At 39.8% G+C, this 22,347-nt stretch overlaps 1 protein-coding gene across 1 annotated transcript in view; it reads right to left on the reverse strand.

The window, feature by feature from the left end:
- LOC124556242 (trithorax group protein osa-like) overlaps window positions 1–22,021 on the reverse strand; it is a 344,210-nt gene extending 322,189 nt beyond the window's left edge. The window contains exon 1 of the mRNA XM_047130230.1: window positions 20,906–22,021. Coding sequence (XP_046986186.1) covers window positions 20,906–21,826 — 921 coding nt within the window. The 5' untranslated portion in view covers window positions 21,827–22,021. The remainder of the gene's footprint in view (window positions 1–20,905) is intronic.
- Window positions 22,022–22,347: the final 326 nt, after the last annotated feature.

The raw sequence follows: 22,347 nt of genomic DNA on the forward strand, positions 1-22,347 counted from the left end.
CCGGAAACTTGGGTTGCAGATGTATCGAGGTTGACATTCCTCATATCCTTTTCTTCCTTTTTTACTCTTTTTCAAAAAGCCATCGCGAAAAACTTCTCAATTTCGGATCACATATCTGCACTGAAGGACTAGTGACCACAAAGTCGAATTCTGAAATGACTAGTGGATCTAGCACTTAGTAGTGCATATTTATCTAACTGACACACCAGGCTTTGATAACTAAAAGAATCCCAAGTGGTAGCGGCTTCGTCAGATTATGGATGTACGGAACATCTATTGGAGACCAATTTCACTTCCGGTGGGTTCCAAAGCTACGTCAGAAAACGAATGATGGGCAGTAAAGATTGGATATTCAGTCAGTCAGGAAATCATTAGAGCCAAGACCAGAGGGTAGGGTTAGGGGACGGATGTTTGTCACTCAAAAGGGAATCTTAAAAAGCTTATCAAGAGGATACATAAACCTGTATGTGCGGAACGTTCACGCAGTCAACTCTGCTAGAACTTCCTATTCATATGTAAATAAAGTGATCACCCGGGAGTTACAATCTTTGCGTCATGTGCTAGGTTTTGGCTAACTATAGCACGCTTCTAGTGAACCGAATCAGTAAACAATCTCACTTTCTGAATGATTCAAGTACCCGAGTAACAGATTATGAAAATGGTTAGCCACGCCTCCCATTGAGATAAAGATCCGCTAGGAGTATGCGAATGCCTAGAACTGATGTCCATCAACTTTGAGCAAGTTTTCAAAACGTCTGCGTTAAAACATTACGAATTTTGCGCACACCATTTTATAGGAATTGATAAGATTGGGGTTAACAACCTAGAAGTAGGAGCGTGTGGAACTAGTTTCTTGCACAGTGTGCGGTATTGCTCATAATTCGTCAACAGTAGTGTGTAACTATGTCCAGCAACTCCTCGCCCGCATTCTAACGGTTTTGGGGTCAGGTGGGGGAATGGGTGGGCTAAAATCGTACCCAATCGTTGATTCACGAGATAAAACTAACGCAGATGATGTATTATTCCAAATGCAACATCGAAGCTAGCTGAAATGAAACGTCTTCATAAAAATAATATTGGAGCAATGTATACAGTGAGCTGCAAATGAGAGAGAGAGAGAGAGAGAGAGAGTGGTACATTTATAACAAGAGAATGTTGAGACGCATTATGCGTGCAGCTGGAAGTAAAATTACAGATATTTTAGTTTGTCCTGTGCCATTGAAGAAATAGCTGAGACAAAATTATTCTCATGTTATTTCTTTATTAGAGCCTATAGGACTTTTTCAGCATTGACACTTCAGACAGCTTAACGATATTTGTGTGATGAGCGAAGAAGCTTATGTTGACGCCCCGCTCTGTGGTTTGTAAGATTAAGATTCCTGCAAGGAATCTACTGAAGAATGCGATGCCCTTGTGCACTATCTGGTAACAGCTAAGAATTAATAACTTAGGCATCTACCTACCTACAGACGTCACAACTCAACGAAGGATTACTCGTTAAATGAGGAACCCAATCACTGACAATGGTGACTATGCAAAACAACTTGACAATAGCATGTCAGCCGTACAGCTTTAGCCGATTATTCTCTTCGTCTAACTTCCGGAAACTCGCTTCTTCGTATGTCTGTTTTGCTCGTATCTGCATGTCACCAGAATTGACGCGCCGCCTGAATGACGTTGACAGACTTCCGAATGAAGCGGTCACTACAAGTACGGCGGTTACGTAACGCGAGTATAACGCAAGCGGCGTCATCAAAACGTGCACTTCTCGTCACTCGGCTTATCGCTGCCGCGGAGATAATACGCAAACATGCTTACCCGCTGTCGCATATCTCAAAACAACATTTCGCGCAGTCTTTCTACGATAGAGCAGATATTGAGGACACTTGAAGCATAACGTCCCGCTGTCTGAAACAGTTAACAACACCAACCCAGTAGAAAGGCGACTCCTGTCCCATTACAGGGACCGCAGGACATTAATCACTGTGTTCCCTTACGAAATTACCCATCTTTTGCTTACAGTAAATCAGGGGCTGCATAACTATTAATGCACGGGTGTGAAGATTATATCCGTTATTTCTTTTTCCACGATAGAAGGAGCCGAGCCGAAAAGAGAGAAAGTAAAATACGCCCCGCCCCTTCACTATGACGAACATCAGTATGACCCCCCCCCCTCCCTCCCGCCCTCCCCACCATGTTGGAGTGAACTGAACAGTTCCATTTAAATAGTTCTCAGGTCGAAAACCTTGCATAGAAGACTAGAGCCGGAGTAGGTTCTTTCGTCCTGGAACTGCAAAAAGACAGTAGTGTGTTAAATGAAAAAAAAAAAAAAAAAGTCTGCGGAACAATCAGCGCCGTGGTGCCCACACGCAAGTGCTCATCAGCTGCAAGTTATTTCAGGAACCCAAGTACGCTGCCATGTACAAAGTTCCCGTCTCGTCGATATTTCAAGTTTCGGGGGATACAAGTGAACAAGGTGCGGGTGTTAGTGTTGTCTCGATGTCTTGACGACTCGGTTTCCCGATTTTCTGCGGAGCTGCTGGAATTATATTAAATGCGTTGACAGTGTTTCAAGAAAGGTGTAACAGGATAAAATACTCCTTAAATTTTATAATCACACTTTCTTCAAAAATAACTATGAGACGTTTTCAGTATGGTGAAGGTAATGGAAAGCGAGCATCAACTGGTTCGTGAGTCCCGGCAGTGTAGGTGAAACCCATCTGTACAGTCAACCTTCTTTGCAGGTGTACATACCCACTACTATAAATATATAATAATATCAAAATATTATTAATAACATACAGCTCTAATCCTAGTCGGTCTGCCTCCGTAGCTGAGTAATTAGCGCGGCTAACTACCATGTGGAGGATCCGGTTCGATTCCAGGTATTGCAAGGGATTTTGCCTAGGTGCGAGGACTGGAACGGGTGCACTCAGCCTCGTGATGCGGACTGAGGAGCTGCTTGACCGAGTAGTGGAGACTCCAAAGGTCAAGAAACTTAACAGCGATCGGGAGAGCGGTGAGCTGACCATACGCCCTCCATTCCAATGACGCCATTGGCAGAGGATGACACGGCGGTCAGTCGGGCCCGATTGGCCCGCCTAGGGGCAGAATTCAGATCTTTGCCGTAACTTACCGTAGTTGCCTCAAAGTCGTAGCAGATAAATACGTTGTAAATAACAACGACGCAGTAAACCATTTCAGTATACTACTGACTAAAAAAAGCCTCATTTCAGTTACTATCCAGTTATCAAATATGTTGATGCTGACTCGGACACGTTTAAGTGGATGTTTCATTGGAACATAGATGCATGTAATTAATAAGTAAAAAAAGGAGTCAATTTTGCTCTAACGCTACAATTTCATTATAATTTTATTTACAGAAATGACTAATTATGAAGTAGTGTATGAAGTACTCATCCATTAACAATGTCAACAGTGATGGCGTTTCATCACACAGTATTACACCTTCATTTTCTACTAAGGTCAGAATAAGGAACGTTGTGTGGGATGGGATTCGATCCACATGCTCTTAGTTACGATCCCAGTGATTTGTAGTACGAAGAAAAATGTAAAACAAAAACACAGTGTAAATCCAGTCAGCATTAACTTGTGCGTTTGCTCAGGGTAATAATACAGTAAACTAACTGTGGTCAATAAAGTTAATTCGTGCTATAATTTAAGAGCAAGTGGTTTCATCATATGCATTCGCAAATCATTGCTCCTATTCACGGGCAGAGACAGAGCATAGAAATACAACATCCATCAAAGTAGTGATCCGGAGAAATCTTGAGCTCCTCTCTAGGTTGTGCCGTTTGGTGAACCGGCATCCTAACAAAATGAAGCTGTCGTTAATAAGCTAGCTGATCCCTAACAAGTATTTAGCTTATCATCGCAATACGAGAGCTACTCCTACGACCAACAAATGGCAGTTTTAGCACACACAAACTTTAACGAAACAATATTATACCTCCAAGTAGACCGTCTGTCCCGAAATATTCGAAACGAATTTTACCCCTGGCATATAAGCGATGTCGGCGCAGTAACTACGGCGGCAGCTTTAACTAGAAACTGTAAACAACAGATGTGCATTCGACCAGTCTGCTGTGAGCTGCCAGTGTAAAGTAGTGAAGGTGCGGCCGTACTGTGTCAACATTGGTGTTACGAACTGCACTGGAGTCATCTGTACATCCAGTATTAAAAATATTCTCGAAAGCGTTTTGAAGAACAGAAAAGTAGGTGCAAATTTTGTCCCGCAAACCTTGAATCCCGAACAAAAAGGCGCGTGGTCGCCAGCCGAGACTTGATTGAAATGCAAAACGCGGACAATTCTTTCCTGGAATAATATCATCACGGGTGACGAGACTTGGTGTCATCAATACGAAACTACCACAAACCAACAAACTGCAAAAATTCACATGACGGGTCAACAATTAGACGACATAATCGACAATCATGCCAATGTGACGCGCGAGTTGAATAACTTCCCAAAAAGGAGTTTTTTGACACATTAACATCGTTACACGAATGTTCTGTGTGTTGTAACTACTCTCGAAACTTTTTGTGCTGACCGGCTACGAACGGTATGTCTCCTCACAATAACAACAACAATAATAATAATAATAATAATAATAATAATAATAATAACAATAATTGTCTGCAGCCCGTGGTCGTGCGGTAGCGTTCTCGCTTCCCGCGCCCGGGTTCGATTCCCGGCGGGGTCAGGGATTTTCTCTGCCTCGTGATGACTGGGTGTTGTGTGCTGTCCTTGGGTTAGTTATGTTTAAGTAGTTCTAAGTTCTAGGGGGCTGATGACCATAGATGTTAAGTGCCATAGTGCTCAGAGCCATTTGAACCATTTGAACAATAATTGATAATGCTGTACCCGGCAGGGAAATTAGGAAGGATGGCAGAAAGATCAAAGCTGGTTTAATTGAGTCACTTGTAGCGAAATCTTTTTCTGCTAAATTATTCACACATAACAGCCACATACAGTTCTACGAATATAGCTAAGTTTCAAGCTCAAAGACTACCCTAAAAGCAACTTCAGCGTTCGTTTCAATAGTGAGTGACATTTCAAGACCGAATTTTTCAGTAAGTTACCCGTAAAGTTTATTATAGGCATAAGGCTAAATTAAATCATTTAACAGTCCCTGCGGTGCCTTACAGATTAAAAATAATAATCTCATCGAGAAACAATGCTTTCATATACGTAGCAGGTCTTTATTGCGTAATGCATCAGACATAAACTGATTATATTCGCTTTCGGAAAAAATCTACCGAGAAATGAAATGGATGGGCTTTCAACTTCGCTGTGAATTTATTTCGAATTCAAGATGTATTTCGAATGCATGAAAAAAGAAAGAAAGAGTTCGGTGTGCGACTGACGAAAAGACAAAAGTATTTTTCACTAATCCAACTGCCTACCGGTTTACTATATTCGAATGTCACAAAAAGTAGCTGACACGAGAAAAGCGAGTATTCTACGTGAGAACACCGCCACAGTTCCTCGGTCGATACTAGCGGAGACATCTGGTGGTGCACACGGGTAGCTAGCTACTCACTCGAACGTTTCCTGTAAACTTTCCGCATTTAAGAGCGTTGTTGTAATCCGAAAATGAACTGAAAGCAAATTGTACAAAACAAAGTTTTCTCGTAGTCCTGCGAAATTTAATGGTACGGCTTGCACCGCTGTAGGAATGATTACGAGTGAACGGTGGGACTGCCGGCCTCCCCTTGCAAGCGAATGGACTTACCCGACGAATATTCACGATTCTGGCTGCGTTGGGACCAGAATAGCTAGCAGTTAGGTGACGCACCCGCCTCCTTACCCTGCTACATCGATTTTAGGATAAAAAAAATTATTGTGCATTTAATTTTATAATTCTGAGCTGTAACATTTACAAACACAAAGTACAATAAATTTGAGTGAAGTGTGTGGAGATTTCCATTCAGTTTTTGTCCATGTGCGCGCGTGAGTTCACCGAATGGAACAAGGGTGACTACTTTTTCTTAGCCCCCTACGCGAAGGAACAAACACATTAGCTTTATGGTCGCAAGAAAATGACTGTTTTCACTGTAAATCTTTTCTTCTGCACAGCCTCATATAATTTATCAATGGCATAGGAAACTGTTCCCCATTGACATCCTAACCAAAGAACAATGAAAAGCTATTTTTCCGCGTCATTCTTAAACAATCCCTCCAAATACAGGATTCCGAGAATAACGTCATGGATTTCCAGAACGATAAACGCGCGAGCTAGACCCAGGACGTAACTTGGACAGAGCGTGAGGGTCAGCCGTATTCGGCGAAATGACGGCGCGCGCGACGCTCTGCGCGCACACTGGGCCCGGGCAAAAAAAAGAAGCGCGCGCTACGTCCCCCAGCTAGCTGCAGCTGACTCGCGTTCTCTTACTCAACACGTACATAACTCGCCGCGCTCGCCACCAGCTTATGAGATCGCTTCAGACGGAAGCTATACACTGCGTCTACTCGAGACTTTCTGGCGCCTTTCCCAAATCGGCATGACTCCGAGCCAGGACTTCCGTAAATGTCGTAGTAGCTGTAGCGTGTGCGACACAAAGCGGACTAAGGCAAACCATTTGAAGTAGATAGAATTTTACAAGGAATCGCCATCGCCAAATGTTTGAGTTACTTGGGGAATGTGAAATGGGATTGTTGGGCCGGAAACGGGCTAGATCTCTGAAGCAACAGTCAACGGTTTTGCGATGACGCAGTATGTGCTATGGATTTCCTTTCCGTTGTTTACATGTGAAAAAAATGCACTTTAAAAAAATGTGCATATTGGCTATCACTTGAGACTTTCTCGCCCAAGTTCGGAAGCGGCAAGACTAAGAAGGTGTCGTCCTTACAATGAAGAGAAAAATTCTACCTCCTATCGCAAGGGATGTCACTGGAACAAAATGAAAACTATATTTTGATCCAGATTATATTGATATGGCAGCAACTAATCACATATATTGAGATGTATAACAAATAAAAATTCCATGGAATTGCTTCGTTCATTACTTTGGACAGAATTTTGTTATTTTTCGCAGCGTCAGAAGTGGAATGGCACCCACTGTATGCCTTATATGTCACTAATGGTATACGTAGTTGACGTTGTTTGTGCTTGCAAAACCACTCTAAATAAATATTCTAAGGGAAGCAGTATCAAAAGTCTAAGGAATTTAAATGGATTACCTCTCACCTACCTTTTCCCTGTTGTCACTGAATGAATTGTTACTATATAAAGAAGTCCAGTTTGCCTGACTACGTAATAACGAACGTTCTTACTGCAATAAAAGAGAAAGTATTATCTCGGAAAAAAAGGAAAATTGTAAGCCATGTAAGGTAAAGGGCATAACCCCCTAGGCTATGTCTTGTTCAAGCAGATAGCAACAGGTGGACGGCTGAAGTAATTCTGATTCGAAGAACGTAAATGTGTGTTGGTCTTACACTAGTTTCACCGCGGTATTCATTGGAGAAAGTTTTAGCATAACGGAGATTACGTCGGTATCCTTAAGGGGGGTAGGACGTCAAAAGGGCCGACTTGGAGCAGGAGAGACACCACAGAACATTTTAATTTCCACTGTCTATAGTTCTATAGATAAATTCATAAAACTGTCAGCATGGACAGGAAGGATCCAGGATTCACACTCGTAGCGGTGGAAGTTCATAAAAATAACAAAAAAAATTTTACATGCGGAATTTCATCACTTTTTCAGTTACTATTGGCTTCATTTGTTGCTATAGGTACACTTTTCTTCATAAGTAAGGGAAATTCTTTGATGAATTTTGCACAGCATACAAACCAAACTTACGGGTATATGAAACTCTAGTGTTTTCCAAATCTATTAAAAACTGTGGTCAAAATGGAGATAATTAACAATAAAATTTGGATTTTTTTCTAAACATGAAGTTTAAAACGTAACAGCTCATTAATTAATTCATAAATTAAGTAAATCCTATAGTTTCATACACCTGTACGTATGGCTTGTATGCTGTGCAAAATTCATCGACGAATCTCTTTACTTATGAAGAAATGCATCCAATAGTAAGTGAAAAAATTGTGAAATATCACATGTAAAAAGATTGATTTTGTTATGGTTTTGAACTTCCACTGTTATTAGTGTGAATCCTGAATTCTTCCTGGTCATGCTGACAAAGTTTTATGAATTTATTTGTAAAAGTTTAAACAGTGGAAATTAAAATGTAGTGTGGTGCCTCTCCTGCTCCAAGTCGGCCAGTTTGACGTCCTACCCCCTTAAAGGATCTGGGAACATGGGGCAGGGTGCGGAAGTCTGCCACAGAAGCCTGTAGTTGCAGTGGAACTACGTAATGGATAAATAAAAATAAAAACTGTCTAAAAAGCCACGAATACAGATTACAATCACTCCATCATTAAAGAGTTTACAGTCGACAATAAAAGCAAAAACACAATAAGTCCTCGTGCTGTACCTTGTAGCACAGTATATTCTGAGGTAACATTCCTGATATATCTCACGAGACTTCACTAACGCGGTAGTTTTTCCATCAGTACACGATGTTGGCGACGAATAAATGGTAACCTATTTCGTAGGACGGGACCAAAGATTTTTTTTTTTCAAAATTATGAAGCAAGGAAAAGTCTAAGTTAATGGTTTGGCTGTCCAACAGAGTATGAATGAGATTAAAGCTACTTACGTTAATTCATTGTAATATGCGGCTTGCATCTGTGTATTTAATATTATACTGTGGCGGTTGAGAACAGCACTTTTAAGTAACGTGTAAGGCACACCTGGCACAACTAACGAGCATTGTACATTTACAGCACTTCTTTTTAGGTTACGGCAATCGGTAACTGCTGTCCACTGAAACAAAATGCCTGAATCTATACCCATTTCATTCCGTTCCTCATAAAGGTTATGGACTAAACCTAACCCAAAATTTCAAAAACATCTATTATGGCCAAAATTTATCTATAAAACTATAAGGTAAACAAAAGATATATTTTGGAGCCCCACGTAACGCTTGTCGGCTTGAGGTGCATTTTTCACAATAATATCCTGTCGAAAATATACTCCAATGTACGTAACGAATATTCGCAAATATACGTGTGTGAAAGAAGTGCGCTTACTAAAGCGTTAAACCCCATGCGTTGTGACAAGAAATCGGGGAAACATCACCAGGTAAGAGGTTCCTGTTCCACCTGTGCTAGTGAAAGACGGCGTGCTAGTGAAAGACGGCGTTATTGCGACTAAACCAGCGATGACTGTTTCTAGAGAAAAGCTGCCAGCATGCATAACACGAGTAAACCAATGGCGGCTGAAATCAATTTCAGCATATTTCACCGCCTCGCATGTAAACCAGCTATCCACGCCAAACTGCTTACACGATATGATCCTCCTATTAGAGTTGGAATTCCTTTACCTTAGACGTACGAACGGGTCACCCGAGTTATCATCAGAGAAACTACAGCTTAACATGGGATCCGGGCCAGTGTTAGCGCGTATCATCATCTTCGTGCTCGTGCTCTCTCTCTCTCTCTCTCTCTCTCTACCAAACACAAATTAGTTTAGTTGGAAGAAAGAAAGGAAGGTTGGGGCTTAACGTCCCGTTGACGATGACGTTACGGATCTGGGAATCAAATCGGTCGTGTTCTTTTCAAACGAAGCGTCCCGGCATTACTTTAAACGTTTTATGGAAACTGCGGGAAACCCTAAATCTCTATGGTCCACGTGGAACTTTAGGGCTGGCATCCGAGTGCAAAATCAATCACCACTGCGCCACCAAGCTCGGTTCTTTCAGTCGTAGTGTGACGCCGCGCAGTCACACATCCTCATATTAACCGGCTTCAAATACTTCTTGAGTCAATCGCACGGAACTTCAGCAGCTCTGTTAGAAAGTACATAATATTATGGTATTCAACGGGCTGAATTTGGTGGAATTCTATGCTTGTGTATGCAGTGAAAAGAACATAGTTGCAAGCAGCCAGTTTTATAGACAATATTTATTTAGGCAATAACGGCCAAGCAGATTTGTGCCATTTATATACGACAGTTTTCATCCAATCAGTTTTTCCACCATTGGGGAAAAATTATGGAAAGTAGTTTCGTTGAGATTTGAAGATGAAACCCTCTGCACACACAGACTCGTGCTTCATTTACGGCATTTCACCATAGGATTAAACATTTACTCAAGATTCACAATGTTACCGTAAGAGATATTCGGAATTGATGTACATTCTCCCAAGACGCAGAAATGTGGGAGCGAGCCACAAGTAACAGCGCCACTACGCTGACGTTTCATGCGTAGCGTACGAAAATGGACCTGTCTCTCCGTAAGAGAGGAGCGAAAATGAGAGAGTGCTACAATAACAGCTGTGGCTGCCCCGAATCGAGCTGCGCGTTCGCGAAGCTATCGACGGAACGCACATACTGTTACGAGCGTCGATGCTAACGGTCACAGCGTCTGTGCACTAGGAGTAAACGCGCCACATTTTTTACAATGTAATCTTGTTTAGCGGCTTCTAAAACTGAAACAGAACAAAATCGTACAGTCATTTCCGCATAAAAGTCTGCAGCTCCTTCGAAAGGACGGTGCCTAGGGTTCAACGCCCCGTCGACGTCAGACGACACAAAGCACTGATTGTGAATAGAGAAGAGATGAAGGAAACCAGCCGTGGCTTTGCTTAAGGAAATATCCCAGCATTCGGACCAAGCGACAGGGAAACCGCAGGATAATTCAAGATGTCCGGGTGGGTATTTGAATCGCACTCTTTCCGGCTACAAGGTCAGCGCACTCTGTCATGACACCAACAAAAATGAATTCTACATACTCATTGATGCAGTCTCACAGTTGCAAACAAAACTGTCCCATTTTAGGTTTACTTCAGACCACAATCAAAGGTGGTATTTTTGTAGTAATGAACCCAGTCTGAACAAGAAGGACGCAGACCATTTGAGATTTCGTCGTCTCAACTACGGTCATTCGGTAACTGTAGATTTAGGCGAACCTGCAATCCGTTCTCATTAACATAGTGGTGCGCCGTGTCCACTGCAGTGGACAGCTGTTCTTTGACATTTTCAATCAGTTCTGAGGCTAAAAATGCATGCAGTCCACTGCAGAGGACACTGTGTGCATTTGACTGAAAACGCCAAAGACGACCATTAACCCTGTGGTGGTGCCTCATGTGGCATTCGCTGAATCGGCAAAATAACATTAAAAAAAGCGCAACTGCTGCGCGGCCTGGAGCTTGCCTTACTGTCCGCAACCCTTTCTTCCCGTTTCCTTCACCATTTCCCCAGATCATTTCCGCGCTCACCTGTCTTCCATCTTGTCCTATAAATTCTTGATCTTACGATGCTCCCTAGAATCTTCCACAACTCCCAGAAACTTCTGATGACTCTGCAATATTTATTCGTGCAACTTCACCGTGTGTCCACTCTAAATTACAGACTACCGACGCTACTACATCGTGGTTCTTTTGAGAGTGCTGAATGACTCCACTTTTACTGTTTGGATGGATCTTCACTCCACTAACTCGACAGCGACAGAAAATTGTGGGTGCTCACTAAGCAGCAAGAAGCTAAAATAAAGGTAATCTCCCTTTCGTTTCCACTGTACTTTGCAATAAAGCACAATGGACATACCACATTCATGCCTGTCTGGTGAAAGACACTAACATACCACAATCTCATGTCTTCTGAAAAAGAGGAGAGCTGTGCAAATTCTAATAATGTGTTTTTACTGTCACTTAACTGTTACCACAAATGATATGATACGATTCTTTTACTTAACAGTTGACATGGCAGTCTCTCGTCAGGAGCTAACCTGGAAAATATTATTAGTGACAGGCAACCACCTGAACTGACAAGCTTGCTCACAGTGAAATATGTTCAGGGGCAGTGCCCAAATACTTGCCACCAGCCACACAACTGTTACCCTGTAAATGCAGTCTGTGGGGTGATGAAATGAGCAATACCCCTCAACCCACGAGGCAGCACACAGTGTGCTATGGGAAACAGTCAAACTACCTAAACAATTAAATGTTATTTATGTGATATAGTAAATCCCAGGCTATCAAATATTGTTCACTTCTTCAAGGGATTATCTGAATATCTGATGTTATCGTAGACATAATCTGTTAAACACTCAGTCTCACTGCAAAATTACATGGATTTTATGGATTTAATCACATAATCATTCACATAAAGCTGCCACTTAATACAAAGGCGAACATACATTACCTGATATTGGCACTAACACCGTTTGAAGTAAATCCCGTGTAATTCAAATGTCTACCATTGCATGTTGATTCATTATTATTCTCATTTTCAGTGGAAAGTCTGCAGGCTGTTTATTACTGGTCGTAGCAGTGACAAACGCTTTGTTCTTTGTGTCTCTGAGTGACTCACTTAATTGTACATGCTCATGCAAAAATGACAGATGAATGCACCAGTAAAAAACTTTCATATGGGGTAGTTTGAGAACCCACCCTGAACTTACAGCTACAATAATTATGAAAGCATTACCAAACGCAATTTGTCATCCATCAAGTGTAGTCAGTGCAAGATGTTCAACATAGTCAAGTGGTCTGTATGCTGGACTATTAGCCTTTAAAACCACGAGGAAGCTAGTAACCAATTGAAACATTCCTGACAGAGAAATTGTGCTTATGACCTAAGTATTTTAATCTCATAAGAAATTGGCATATCTCTCTCTCTGTCTCGTGTGTGGGGAGGGAGGGGGCAGGAGGTGGAGGGGGGGGGGGGGGGGTGCACAACCATCTGTTGTGTTGTATGTTTTAGGATGAATTAAAGAGATCTAAATTATCGTTTGATGGTGGAAACACTACTTTACTGGCTAAATTTTCCATCAGACATATAGCAACTGGTTTATTGGGGTGAGAGCACACCATTCCTTCTGTATTGTGCTAATTTATACACCACAGTAATGAAACATTGGATTTTCAAAAAACAGCATCTTCATAGTGTGACATAGTCTAGTTACTATTCCTTTATTTTAATGTTAGGTTTTAATACCTCACTGTCACAGTAATAACTCGAGTCAAAGCAATGGTCTAGAGGGCACTGAATCACCTGTGTCCTTACTGATGGAACCACCCCAGCATTTGACTTGAGTGATAAACATATACCTGCATATGGATGTCTGAGCAGGGTACTTCAATGTGCTTCACTGAAATAACAGTCCACTATGCATAACACTTCTTGGTCTGACTTAGTGTGCACTATTTTTCACCACCCTAGAGTGACAACTTCTTAAAATTATGAAACCAATGTTTCCTCACTCCAACTTGGCATTACCCTTGAATATTAAGCTCTATAATTCTTCAAGAACATGAGCATCTCATGGTCTGCATGTATGTGAAGCTGCTTGGAGAAACTTGCATTAGGGTGAAGTGAAATGTGAGCAGGAAGGAAGAGGTGAAAGTATGACAGAACTTCATTGGAGTGGCAACAAGCAAAGTGACAGGAGAGGTATCAAGCATAAGCTGGCTGTTCTCTGTGAGATCTCTCTATTTACCTGAAACAGTTAAGACATATTCTGGGACAATAACAACAACATCATTAAATTTAGTCTTCTCATCATCCTTGAAACTGAGCCAGTACTAATGTCACTGTACAGAACATTGGTACTGAAACATGTCTGGGCAAATAAAAAAGAAATACATTGTGTTTTACATAAGGGAGAGCTTAAAAGAAACCCGAATTTTTGTTCTGTTATTCTTGCTGCTGACTGCAAATTAATATCAAAACAAAATACAATAGTAAGGTGGACAACTAGCATCAATAAAGGCTTAACAATGGGTTGAGAAACAAATTGAACAAAAACTACCTAACAGGATACCCAGATTACACACTTACCCCACACACACTCAGATGACATTGGTGTAGTCATGAAGTTTCATTGGTATTTTTCGTGAGAGGCACTACATTCAGAAGATCTGGATTATCAATCAACACCACCGTCAGCCAGTTTTCAGTCTAATGAGACATGAGAGCAGTTTCCTATGTGGTACAATTGCTACATGCACCATACTGCATAGTGGAGTTGCCATCCCACGTAGTATTGCACGGGTAGCTTTACCATTAGGAATTTTCAGGCACAGGAAATAATACTACTGTTATAATTTCTAAAACTAGTTGTGGGTTGCAACTCACCACAAACTAATGTACAGATACTGTACGGTATTCAATAAGATACAAAGGAGCGGCACAACATTCCCATGTGAAAGATCAAATGTGCTATCAATCCATAAGAACTAAACAAACTTTCAGAGTAACATATGTGACTACCACTGATAGACCATTCACTAGCTGTATTACTTAAATTGCTGAAATAACCCTTAAGAGTGATGAATTTATTACTTAGTATCTTGTTTAACATAAATTTTATTACATGGAGTTTATTCAATATAACTGGCAAAAAACAGCAGTGGAAGCATTCATGTTGTAACTCACATGAGTAGTGCATCAAAATGCTACATGTACAACAGGAAGTATGCTACCCTCATGACAAAGATGACTTGGCGTGGTAAAGAGAACCAGAGGATTAAAAAAAAAAAATATGTTTGTGGGTATACTATGCATAATAACCACACTCCAGGCAACTTATGAAAACTGGGACATAGCAGGGGTAAAGCCACATAAATCCCAGTTCATATTATCCCATACACGTTCACTTATTTTTCAAGGACAGTTGACCTTAAGCATGGGTAAAAATACTCTTGAAGCAATCTGAGACTCCGCAGGCGTAGTGAGATACTGCATTTTTGGTCAGTGAAGAACATATCTGTAGAATGCTCCCCAATTGATCACACGTAAACACCTCTGATACGAAGATTTTGTTTCCCTCAGGTGTGTATCTATCTAGCTCAAGGGTTAAATCAATTCATGAATTTTTCAATTCACATTTCCTCTACTATTATAGTGTGATGAAGTAACTTCCAATTGCTAACCAAAGAGCAAGTGTAGAATGATATTGCCGACAGCACGTGGTGTCTGCACTATATCGATGCAACTCACACTCAACAAAACATTATAATGTTTACCGATGGCATGGCAACAGGGCATACAACAGCTCTGCCATTGATGACACAGAAGGGGAAGCTGATTTCTCAGACTCTCTCCTCCTCATCTAATAGCTAAACATCAAGAGCTGAAGGCTATTTTAATCACATCAACATAAGCTCCAACACATTAGGGGGCAGATTCCATTGTACCTGCTGTGCCAAATTCTAATAGCAGTATTTCTATACTGACACTAATTTTTGTGACGTGGTTGGCAGAGTTACTCATGTGGGTGGGTAACTTCTGTAGCCCACAGCGAGAGTCTTTCCAGGTAGTGTTAATACACATGTGTTGTTGTTCTCCAAATCTAATTGGCTATGATTCACTGCTCTTCCATTGACTGTCACAGTCCTAGCTAACAGTCCCAGTAATGTAAATATCATTTACGATGGCAGCTGAACCTAGCAGTACCTTTTTTACTGTAACTGATGTACCCACGACAGACTTTTGGCACCACTACTCTTAAAAGTTGCACAGGGTTTAGGTGCCCCCTTAGAAAATGCAATGACAACACACCTGCCTTGTGTATTTTGTCTTTCATTCCTACTGACATCATCTACAATATAAAAGTCTAAAAATATGACATACACAACAGTACTGTATTTTAAATGACCAGAGCCATCTTTCTCTTTCCAACATTTGGAATTCACATGGCCATTGCTAAACCTAATCTCACCTTATTAAAAATTACTTGAACATGAATAATAATTCACAACATATGCTTAGTAAAAGTTTGTAAAGTGACAAGTAGTTGGTGTTTCATATTAGAGAAGTGTTACATTAACTAAAACAGGGTGGTTTTGTAAACACAAATAAAACCCTTTTCATACTACCATTGAACTGTTATGCTAATTTTCAGTTTAAACTTCTACAATTACAACCTTCTGCCACTGGATTTCAATGAAGTGATGGACAAATTAATGGTATTGGTATCAGGAGATGTTTTTGAGCTATATAGGTCAAGGGAAATTTTAGGTCCTAATTTATGGGATCGGGAGCTGCTGTTGAGCTATATAGGTCAAAGGAAGTGTTTGATCCCAATTCATGAGATCGGGAGCTGCTGTTGAGCTATATATTTTGTGGAACGTGTGTGTGTTTGTTTTTTGACGTATTTTCGTCCTCATAATGTGTACATAACGACTTTATATGCGCCATATTGGAATCGTGGTTTATCGTCGTTTCCGCCATATTTGTGACGTCATGGGTCAAAGCAGACGGGCGGGATCGGATGCTTCCGTATTTCCGAATTGCCTTATAACTCCCGAAATGAAATGCCCCATAAATCTAGCTGCAACTACTACTCTATGTCCAAAGTCTGTTAACTCCTGTTGTGCGACCACAATCACAGCAGAAACTTTTTCACATGAATCACCTGAGTACTAATGACAGCTCTGCCAAAGCACTGCCTTTTTATACCTCATGTGCACAATACTACCGCTATCTGTATATGTGCATATCACCGTCCCATGACTTGTCACCTCAGTGCGTAACTCACTTTTTCTTGTCTGCAATTAAAATTTGCGACATTGATGTGAAAAACATAGTGGTAGCACGCAATTGAACACAACAAAATAAAGATGACTACCTTTTCTGAATTTTCATTAACAATAATTGAAAAAAAAAAAATATTCCATCAGTTCAAAAATGGTATGTGAACACTTTTGTAGGGATAAGACACAATTCGTAGCCAACAAGCCACAATATGATGCGTGGAGGATGACAGTTTATATCATTTTTAGGGATGGGTTGAACCTGGCAATACCTGATGTTTGTTTAAACCGTGATGAAATGATGTTATGTGCGATGGCATACATAACAGAGTTACAACAGAACAGTGGCAATATTTATCTTGCTTGTTTATTATTTTTCTGATATGTTTGTTAGTTAGAGGTATAGTTTAAGTTGGAGGGTGGCAGTCTGGTAGTGAGTCATCTAAGCCAACACATATTAATACAAAACCTTAGCTGAACTGACTTAATGATTTGTACTGTAAGCCAAAGTCTAGGTTAAGCTGAAACATGACAGTTTGGTTGCGAATCAGACAAGCCGTCATAGGTAATGTCATGCGAATAGCTATAGTTCTTATAATGATGTACATTTTATGCATATTGTACTTCAATGAGTTACCAATGATGTCAGGATCAAAGCAAATGGTGTGGTATCGGACTATTCAATTTTTCTTCTTGTTATATGTCCTTCCATTTTAACTTATTCAGAGTTTTTGTGTAGTAAAATGTACTACCAGTCTACTTCACTTTGTTCTCGTAATTTTACTGTTGTGGCCATTGTGCTTGAATAATGTATCCTTAGATTGAAGTGTGATGGCACTTTCCGTTTTACATTTATACTTCGCAAACCAGCTTACACCATGTGGCGGAGGGATATTTTAAAACCAGCCCTCCATATAATGTTGAACCACTCCTGGAATTCACTGACTACCTCTGGAAAGCTCTCTTGCCAATAAAAGTCTCATAAAAATGAAAAGTTTACTTTTTAAAATTATTTATTTTATTTTTGCAGTTTCTGTAGTTGTATGAAAATAACATGGTTTCCGCGACTATGAGAAGTCTAGAAGACAGATTACACATGCTTCTTGGTCCCCTATCTTACATCATACAGAATCCATACATTCTCAGAATCTATCCAGTGATTTAGAATCTGGCTCTCCTTTCCCCACTACACATTTCAGTGGTTATCCCAGCTTCAGTTGTTTTGAATGGTCAAATAAGGTGGTATTTGAATGACATTGATTAATAATTTGTCACTGCAGTTGCACTCAATGTAGTCAAATTGCATTAGCTTATGTGGATGGTCACCTATCATTCACTGTGCGGAGAACTAATTTTGTGACAGATATCCTGAACATAACAACTGTTCACGTAATGGACCACTTCTTTATAAATAGCCTCAATTACAAATGGCACTCACACCTTCACAAATCTCTCAAACATGTTTAATGTTGCTTTCTGTAGTCTAAAAATTATAATTATAAAACAATTGGCAGTAAGTGACAAGAAGCTGTTTTAAGAACCTAAATGCAAGATCCCCATACAAGTATACCTACACTAACTTTGTGTTTGAGGAGGAGGAAATTATAGGAAAAGAATTGAAAGTACACTTATCTACAACTATTGCTGACATCTAACATGTAGGGCTCTGAATGACATATGTATGTCAATATTAAGCGACCTGTAACTATCTGTGAAATGAGTAATGTGTCAGTAAACATAACTTACAGCTGATGCTGAAAGCCTTAACGGCATTCTTATAAGTCAAAATAGTAAACACAAATTTTGTCACAACAAGAACATCTGATTGTAATTATATAACAAGGTGTTGTACAGATTTTCAAGTTAAATTTTTTTTTCATGTCTCACTGTCCTGATTTTCATGCAGTAAAATACACTATGTAACACCGAAGTGTGATTACATTCAGTATTTAAAACAAAAACGTAAAATAAGGAATAAAGATGTTTCCCCTTTCCAAATAAGTCATGATGGCTCAGTAAACAAACCTTAAGGAGAGGCGAGATAAGTGGTCCATTTAACGTATTCCACTTTTGGAATATTTGTGATGTCATTTTTTCAAGTTCCCAATAGCACTTGTACTTGAAAGTTATAACATCACAAATATTGATTTGCTGTAATTAAAAAAACTAACTGTCCAGCCTACTGGACCAACAGAACAGACAGTTATAAACACAAAGGATTAACTGAAGTGCATAATACCATTCCGCCAACTCATAGCCAGTCAGTCACCGTTCAGGCCACTCACACATCAGTCCTGCTAACATTTTACTCAGCTGTGATGAAATAAACAGAAATTACTTATTTTCTTATCATTATATTGATCAGGAAGGTCACGCAATTTAATGCAGTTGAAATTATTAACAGTAGTTGATCATTTGATGAAGGAACATTTTGTACCGAAAAGGACCACAAACAATTGAGGGAGGGGGAGGGAAGGCAGGGAGAGACCTTGTTGTTATGATTAGATGTGATATATTAATTTTCTTCAAAGACAATCGTTTCGGAAAAAACACGATTCATATCTGAGGCAACAAATGAAATTTATATTTATTATTAGACAGCTCTCTGTATGAACTTTCATTCTCTGTACATGTAGAGGAAGTGATAATTTAGTCCCTAGATGGCAATTTACTCAAAAAATTCATTGTTTTGTTATTAAATGTTAAATTTTGTTGAATAAATATCTACTGCATAGCGGCAATGTATACTTCCAGAAATTTAAGGATTATGTTTGTCATATCATTACTAAACTACATAGACTCATTTCAACAAAGAAATAAAACTGACAACAAGCTGTGTGAATGCACAATTCTCATTAGTATGTATGTCGTTGGTGTTTTGGTACTGTGCCAATGTGTGTAATCCATGTGTTACGACCTAATGTTATGGAAATGTTAAAAGTCCAGTGGATAAATATATTATTGTAAGAAATATTCATAATAATTTAAAATAATCTGGGAGCACTTTTTGTGATATGCATGAAAACACACAAAAAGTAGTCTGTATACAAATGAATTCATGACCTTTGTTTACATTAAATGCACACTTCATTTTTTTAATATCATATTATGGGAAAGCTGAATTTAATATCACCTACCCAGAGCAACTACAGAAATTTACTGTATATGCAATTACTCACATACAGAATAATTATATTAGGAAACATGTACAAGAAGCTGATGAAACTAGGATCAGTAACCAAATTCCCTATTGACAGCAAATGCGATTGTACAAGAACACCATGGTTACAGCAAACGGGGTTGTGTCAACTAAACAAATATCTGAACTTTTGTAGTGTATATCATAAACAAGAGGGAGAAAGATGGTAAAGGAAATAAATACACCCAAATGACATAATTACACAGTATACGAGCAATCTGCATATTTTTCACCTCCAATGTAAAGAAATTTGCCTCTGCATCCTGGAAGTGATGCAGCTAAGTCTGTATAAGCTACTCCGTTACATGAAGAAAACAAACAGTAGCAGCTGCCCATTGTGTGCAACACTGAATACACCCACCATGAACAATGAATGTTGTAAGTAACTAACTTCAAATCTAGATGGGCAAGTGTGTAAACACAACAACATTACATTACTGTTTCAAGATCACTGGTAACGAACCAATTGGTATTTTATTACTCAGCTTCAGAGAAACATGAATGGCACACTGGATGAATATACAGTTAAAGGCAGAAAATCAGCACAACTGATACCAGTATGTAATTTTTTATGTTAACATTTTTCATACTGACAGTTTCTGACCGTTGGGAAATAAATACCACTGAGCAAATTCTTCAAAATTTCACTCTTATAATTTGTATTAGGGAACTGAAGCTGACCTCTCTTCTCATCACTACTGTCTTCAAGAGTATGAACTCAAATAATGCTGACACCACACTGTAAACTGAATAACATTATTTATAACAGAACTCTCAATAGCTAACAGGAAGACGTGATATTTAAGTAAATAGATAAGTAACATCTTATGTGTTTTATGATTTCTGAAATCAAAACAAAACCTTCTAACAAAACAAACAAACCAATGTCAACAACATTGTTTTGAATCCATTAAAACAGTTTAACTTTCAGCAGAAAAGTTATTGTCAGCTTAAAAAGTCTAAATGTTTAGAATATTACTTTTACTATAAGATGGAACATAAATATTCACTTGGAAACAGTAAAAGTAGCGAAATTTTTTACACACTGCTGCATGCTTGGTGAAAGGGCAGATAAACAAAACAAATGATTTAAAAAATAAAAAAGTTGTTCAAACACCAGCAAAGAATTAAAAGAACTTACAGTTATCACTGGAGGTATGGGAGTTGCTGACTGCTGAGGGTGTGGGCTGTACGATGCTGCTGGCCGACTAGGAGACCATGAAGAGGCTGGTGTTGCTGGCTGATTATATGGCACGTTGACAGCTCCGTGTTCATTTGATTTTGACATTCGATAATCGCCAAAACTGTTCTGATACCGATGCACTGGGTTAGACGACTGCAGCAGCTGATTTAAAGTAGGTGTTGGTCCAGTAGGCTGAGATATGCCTTGTCCTGACTGGTACCTCTGTTGATGCTGCTGTTGTTGCTGGTAACTGCCACTGTGTCCAGTCATTATGGGTCCAACACTTGCAGGTCTTGACGGATGCATTAGTCCAGTCTGCATTAGCTTGGAACCTTGATAACTTTGCCTTATTTGAGTGTTAAACTGACTAAATGGGTTTTGTTGTAAACTACTAGTATCACTACTGTTTTGCACCGTATTACTTGCACCATGCTGATCAGGGTGGTAATTACCTCTTGCACTAAAACCTAAACCAAAACTCTGCAAATTCTGGCTGTTGTTGTCTGAACCTTTGCCATACGTCGGATCACTAATCACACACTGTTCTGCACTCGATGCGAAAGACTTACTGTCAGTATTAACTTTGTTATTATCTACAGACGATACGCCTGAATTTTGTTCACCATTACCAGAACTGTTGTGAATATGAGGTCCTGTACCTGACTCCTGTCGATATTGACTCATCTCAACGGTGAGACTGTTTTGACCGGATGCTTTTGTTTTCGTACTCACTAAGCTATCAGTTCCAGTTATTCCGCGTCCACCATTCTTCTCTGTACCATTTTGGAGCACACTGTTACTTAAATCTGGAGGTTGATCATTTTGCACTTGCTCACGTTTTACTTCATTTTGTTGGCTTCCAGCTTGCGTTGCAGCCATGTTAGGCAAAACCTTCCTTGCTGCCAACACCCCGCCACTGCAAACACATACAGCTACCGCTTACGTTATCCCGAAACTGGTTGAAAGCCAATCCAAACTGAACCAAAGTCGTTCCATTCCTACGTTAGGCAGTGTAGCTTCAAGAATTGTTTACGTTTCACTGCAAATAGCCGTATATAAATCAGAACGCGTATATCGTTCACCATTATTTCGCATATCCACTGCAATAGCGCGAAAGGAGGTTATGAGAAAAACGTGTATATATCCCTCCGCAACAATAACAACAAAAATTACAGGACGTTTTCGTTGCTGTGCAAGGATTAAAATATTATCATGTTCCTATTTGATAGTAAATGATTACTCTGAAACCTTCTGTGAGTCTTTTAATGTTATCGGTTCTACTATGATGGTAGTATATGTGGGGACTACTTTTTGAAATTACAACGAGCACACGCGAGCTTGAAGTCAGTTTGTTGTATACTTCGATTGGCAATAGCTTCCAGCAAAATAATTGTGTTTGT

Source organism: Schistocerca americana, chromosome X, assembly GCF_021461395.2.
Source record: "Schistocerca americana isolate TAMUIC-IGC-003095 chromosome X, iqSchAmer2.1, whole genome shotgun sequence".
NCBI lineage: Eukaryota > Metazoa > Arthropoda > Insecta > Orthoptera > Acrididae > Schistocerca > Schistocerca americana.